General features: G+C 51.4%; 1 protein-coding gene across 5 annotated transcripts in view; it reads right to left on the bottom strand.

Annotated features, from left to right (window-relative positions):
* The window catches only part of ZNF608 (zinc finger protein 608), a 120,593-nt gene that overhangs the window by 11,823 nt on the left and 102,770 nt on the right, over positions 1–6,000 (bottom strand). For all 5 annotated transcript variants that reach the window (XM_086705238.1, XM_086705257.1, XM_086705233.1 and 2 more), the window contains 2 exons: positions 2,153–2,240; positions 1–1,654 (listed from right to left, as the gene is read on the bottom strand). The exon at positions 1–1,654 is cut by the window's left edge and continues 798 nt beyond it. In XM_086705238.1, the coding sequence (XP_086561364.1) occupies positions 1–1,654; positions 2,153–2,240 (1,742 nt within the window). The remainder of the gene's footprint in view (positions 1,655–2,152; positions 2,241–6,000) is intronic.

Below are 6,000 nucleotides of genomic sequence, written 5' to 3'. Positions count from 1 at the left end.
AATGATGTCCGACGGGGAACCGGCCTTGGACCTCACGCCCTCCGACCGGCTGTCGGACCCACCGTCGTCGGCGGCGTCCGAGATGTCCGAATAGGCGGGGCTGCTGGTCTTGGCCGCGGTCTCGGCCCCGTTCTGCGTCAGCACGTGCAGCGGGGCCATGGGCGCCTGCCCGTTCACCAGCGGGTTGCACTCCATCCTCGAGGCGCTGCCTATGGAAGGGCTGGGCGCGTTGTCCGTGAAAGTGTAAACCTTGTCGGCCTCGGCTTTGATGCTGGCCATCCGGCTCTCCTGAGACTCTGAGAGTCCGTTGGCCAGCCCTTCACTCTTGTTGAGATGGTCCTTTAAAAAATGCCCCGATAAGTCTTTGCCGGCCCCCTTGGCGTCCTCAAGTTTGCCCAGCTTGGCATCCATTTTCGGGCTCCCCGACTCCTTCCCTTCTTTGTCCTTAAGCTTCCGCTTCTCCTTCTTCTTTTTGTCTTTGAGGGACACGAGAGCTGGGTTCACGGTGATGGGCTCCCCCATGATGGTGGGCTTTGGCTGGATGGGTTTCAACGGAGGACTCTTTGGTGTGGCCTGCACCACGGTGGTCGTGAGAGAGGGCAGTCCGGGGATGGTGCCCGTGGTGGTGCTCGTGAAGGCCGCGGTGGGTATGGCGATGAGCTGCGGCGGGGTGGGGGCCGGGGCGGGGGCGATGGGCCGCGCGGTTTTCAGTTTGGAGAGGTTCTTGTCCATTTTGCAGTTGTTGGCTTTCTTGCCCTTTTCTTTCTCTCCCGCGTTCTTCTTGTCGATGAGCCCTTCTGCTTCCAGTTTGGGCATCTCAGAAGCCAAGCTGCCATCTGCCGCGGAGCAAGCGTCTAGGGTGGCCGTCATGTTGGAGATGACCGGGAGGTTGTTCAGCTCGCCGTGAAGGCCCTTCTTCTTGCCAGAACTCTTCCCCGCTTTCGACCCGACGACAGAGCCCGGACCGTTGCTCATCAGCTCTCTCTTCCCCTTGGGGGTGCCAGGGGGGTGCCCGGGGCCGGGCGACACCGGCGCCTTCACCTGGTCGTAGGCCGCCAGACTGGCGCTGGGCTCGCTGCATTCGAGCGCCACGTGACTCAGCGCCTCCTCGCAGTCCGAGATCTTGTCCTCGCTGTCGGGCTCGAACTCCAGCTTGTTCTCCGGGTCTAGGTGCGCGTGGGCCTGGTGGTACCTCAGGCCGTTAATGTGCTTGTACTTTTTGTTGCAGTTTGGGTGGGGGCAGTCGATCAACACTGGCGAGGAGCAGCCCTGGTCCAAAAAAGTCGCCTCTGGTTTCCCTTGAGGAGTGGTCGGAGTGCTTCTGGAGTTGGTGCGGACGCGCTTCCCCGGCTTATTGTCCTCGGAGCTGGAATTCAGGTCCAGCTCCATCGGGGGCTTGTTTTTCCTCTTGTTGGTGGAGGAGGGGCTGGCTTTGATGTCCTCAGCAGCACAATTTGGGGGTGTCCTTCGCCCGCTGGCGTTGAGGCTGCCCCGCCTCCCTTTCCCATTGGCCCCCCCTCTGTTCTTGTTCTGCAGCCCTCTGGACTCCGTGAAGCTGGCCTCTGAGCCCGGAGCCGCCGCGGCAGACCTCGCTCTCTTCCCTCGGCCCCGGCCCCCTCTCATCTCCAGGTCGCTTGTCGGTGACTCGCAGAACCTAGGGAAACAAGCGAGAGACGTCAAGAGGAGCATCCCCCAAAGAGCCGGGAGCCAGCGCGAGGCACACAATGCCGGCAAGAGCGGCCAACACCCCAGGGGCGCGAGGGCTGGGCCCAGAGAAGGAAAAGACACCCTGTCCTTGCGCTGACGGTTTTAATCCCTGCCAAAGAACTGGCCACGAACGGCCTATGTTCTTCCTCGGAACACCAAAGGAAAACGGCTCAGGTAGCTAGCTTCAAATCCAGTTCAGATTCCCATTTTGAGAAAAGAAGAAAACAAAGGAGAGGGGGCGAAGGGGCAGGGGGTGCATTTCACTGTGTGCAATCCTCACCGGCTCCTTTCTCTTTCGCCTGGTTTCAATTACGGGCAGACTTTTATGCATTATTAATCTACCTCTATAGTTTCTGTGCAAAGAGAGGATGGCGGAAGGAGAGGGGCAGCGGAGGAAGGAGGAGAGCAAACAGGGCCTGAAATAAAAGGCCCCATCCATACGTACCTGGGAGGGGCCCAGTCGTGCTTGGTGCAGTCCAGGAGGGTCCCTACGTAAGTTTTGTTCCTCCACGTGACATTGACCACTAGAACACCTGCAGGAATGGGGAGTGAAGGAGGACCACTGTTAGCACGGATTACTCTGTTTCCAGTTTATTATTAGTATTACTGTTGTTGTTGTTGTTGTTGTTATTTTACCAGCAAAATTCTGTTCTCATTCGCTTTCAAAAACTGTGGTTTGCATTCTTCCTCTTTCTGGTTTCAGTGACCTCAAGTGAAAACCCACAGGAAATTGTGTGTGTGTGTGTGTGTGTGTGTGCGCGCGCGCGCGTGTGTGTGTGTGTGTGTGTGTGTGCGAGAGAGAGAAAGAGAGATCATGCCTGTGTGCATGCGGTACAAAAGGGTAAGACTGCGTGTGAGAGTGTAATCAAGATACTGCTGACAGAAGGAAATGGTTTTTGCCATGTCCTGCTGTAAAACAGCAACACTCACCTCTTAATTTTTCTATTATTACACATAATTGCTTTCGTTTGGCAAGCAGCCAACAAAAACTAAGCGCCAGTTACCAGTGCTTAAACCAGAAGGGGACTGAGAGGAATCGGCTTTGTTTCCCATTCAACAATATAAAATAATGGTGATTTTTATTTAGGAAAAGATTACGTGGGTGCACAAAAACAGGAGAAGGGGAGGGCAGGGGCTGAGAGTCCAGATAGCGGACAATCAGCTATGATTTCTCTTTCCTAATCCTCCCCTCTCTGGCTTTGTGAGACAAGAATCAGCCAGGGTATGGTATCTGTTTCACTGTTTGGTCTTGTTTCATATTAAGGACTCCTAAAATAGCCCTCTTAAGAAAATAAATGTGCACAATAGGTTTGCTCTTGGGGTTATCTTTAGAATCAACTTTAGTAAGCATTTGCCACAGAGGATTAGAAGAAAAAAATCTCAAAACCAACACACTTGCTTCCTGCAAGCTATTCTGCTTTTCCCAACTGCTCTGCAGACAGACAATTTAATTTAGCACTGCATCTGTGAATTACTAAACTTAAGTGCACTTAGTATACCAAATGTCACAGGAAAATAAAATAGAACATCCTCTTGATTTCTCTAGAGGACAAGTGCCATATATTTTTTTAATCACCCCTTTACGGCGTATATTAAAAGGACCTGGGTTTTTGAGACACGCATAAAATACCAGGGTCAATCAACGCAATACTTAAGTGAGCCTTTGTTTTCTTTTCTGTACCTACCTACCCTCCATTCTATTTTGCAAACACCTAGGGACATCACTCAAAGTCTACTTCTAGCTGGTTTGCTCACTTGCTCACTGCCATTTTGAATTTTATAGAAACCCTGTATTGCACTCCTTTATGGTAAGAGACACCTCACGAGGTAAGACTAATTTCCGTGGGAAATGTTTTAGCAGCAGGTAAAAATATCTGAATGGCTGGGACCCGAGCAGTGGGGAAGGAAGGATTTCTTTCAAAAGTCTCTAAAAGAGATTTAAAAATTGTTTCCCATATGGTCTATGTTGCCATTAGATGACAGCTGAATTTACTCACTGTAGCAATAGTCGGGGGTTGGAGGGGGACGAGAATGAAGCAAAGCAAGCATTTCCTCAAATCTCGGTTGATTCCATTCTAATTCCCTCAGGAAATTTTTCTTTTAAACCACTGAATATAAAAATTCATATTGAGATGAGAATCAATGGTAATTAGGCATTTGGTCAAAATTTGCACAAGACAGAACAATTGGAGGAAAGGATTCTTTATGAGCACATCCCTCCAGGAAAAGGGAGGGGGTGGGAGGGAAGGCGAAGGGGAAGACGGAGCTGGTTTTCTCATCATGTGCTCTCTGGGGCACTGTGTGTGGTGTCAAAGACCTTTGCAGCTGCTTAAAATTCTTTAGCATGTCAGCTATATTTACAGTGCAGGAATATATCTGTATTGCCAGAAGGTTGCTGCATTTTAGCTTGCGACGCAATAGGCTGAAGCACTGCGTTCCAGAGTCCCTGATGTAGCACAAATGTATAATTAAAATTGCTTGAAAGGAAACATGAAAGAAACAACAAACCCTCCATTCTTGCAGTAATAAAATTAAAAACAGGAAAAGTCTGCACAGACACTTAACATTTGTCTGCAGTGAAAGGCTTTTGTTATTGCTTTTCCCCCAAGGGTTTCGCGTTTCCAGCAAACGCGGGCTGTGGATTGGCCGGCGCCTGCAGGGAACGCTCGCGTCTGATTGGCTGGGCCGAGGGCGGCCGCCCGGAGCCTCGAGGCGGCGGCCGGGGATAAAGGGGCTCGGCCGAGGGCAGGGGCCGCGGGGCCGGCGGCGGCCAGGAGGCCGCCAGCCGCCACGGGACTAAGGGGGGGGGGGGTGGTGGGGGTGGGGGCGACCCTTGGCGCGTGCGCGGCCCCGACAGGGCTACCCGCCGCTCCCCACGCGCGGCCGCTCGCGGCCCCCGGGACAGAATCGGTGGTCCCCAGACAGGACCCGGGGAAGCAGTCCCTGGCGACGTGGGGCTGCCGCTGGGAGCTGTCACAAAGGCTGGGCTCACGCTGCGGCCGGCGCACTGTGAAAACCGTTCCCGCCGCCAGATGCTGTTTCTAGTAGCCGCCCCTGCATATCTCGCGTGGCGGCAACAGCGACACTGCTAGCAGCGTGGTTCGTTCGCTATCAGCACTCGCTGGGAAAGAAAACGCCGCCAGTCAAGTCCATCCCCAACTTCAAAAGGACCTCAATCAGCCAGCCTGGTTTTTCTAGAAGCCCTGGGTCTGTGAAACGCTCAGAAGAAATGCTCCAACTCCCGGGGAGATTCTGAAGAGTCTCCGTCAAGCGGGGCTAATTGAATGCGTGTGCTGGTGTCTGTTTTTCTTTCCGCCACACGGTATACTTCGATCAGCCTAGCATTCACGTGCAAGGGTACACACGCACATGTTTACACAGCCAAACTGGCAAGGAGGCTGAAGGAATGCTTCTCGCATAAACTACAAAGTGTATTGTTTCTTTGTAAGCGAGCGTGTGTTTATACAACATCCTATTGTGAGGGGCCAAGTAGAAAGGTGGTGTTTGGGCTCCAAAACCTGCGGATGGTTGATGGTTGATCCTCTTGCTGAAGTCTCGACATCTTGAGCGCTTTGTAACCCACGGGCATATAAAGCGGACTCTACTTTTTAAATAACCGAAGTGAAAATGAAGCCTTTCAAAGTTCCACTTTGAATTTTCATCAGTCTGGGCAGAGTTGTGGTTCTCATTTACCTTACATTAATTGGAAATAAGTATACATTTATTCCACAAAGATTTAATATTTCATTTAACGCACCTCTGTTCTTCCAGACGTCTAACCCATGAACCACGTGCTGGGGACACTCTACACAAGCCTTTTTCGTCTTTATATTCTCCAGTGTCCCACCAGGTTTACCATCCCCTTTTCCCCACTGACTGGGCACGGTCGTTCTCAAAATGCTAAATAATGCCTGCCCTGTAACGTTTTATATTTGGAAAATATCTGAAGATTATTACCAATTAAGTAAAAATAGAGCTGAAGACATCAATGGGTGGTTTGAATGTGCTCACTGACCACACAGGGTTTTCTTATTTATATTGTCTCTGTCCTACACACTGATGATACAGGATTTAAGCTACTGCCCTACCCCATAAAACATGTATTACCTATAGGGCAGTGAAGAACACGGTCTGTGTTGTAAAACCTAAGCCTGTTGCCTCTACAGGCCAAAAGAGCCCTGTTATCTCATCAGGATTCCACAGTCACAGTGTCCTATTATTTGCTCTTGTCAATACTTAGCAGTTACGTGCTCCCAGAGAGATGGTCAGGCCCATTAAGCATTTACAGTGCAT

This window comes from Puma concolor, chromosome A1 (assembly GCF_028749965.1).
Source record: "Puma concolor isolate L17-30 chromosome A1, mPumCon1.1.hap2, whole genome shotgun sequence".
Classification (NCBI taxonomy): Eukaryota; Metazoa; Chordata; class Mammalia; order Carnivora; family Felidae; genus Puma; species Puma concolor.
Note: the sequence above shows the minus strand (reverse complement) of the source record. Positions and strands in the feature narration are given on the sequence as shown.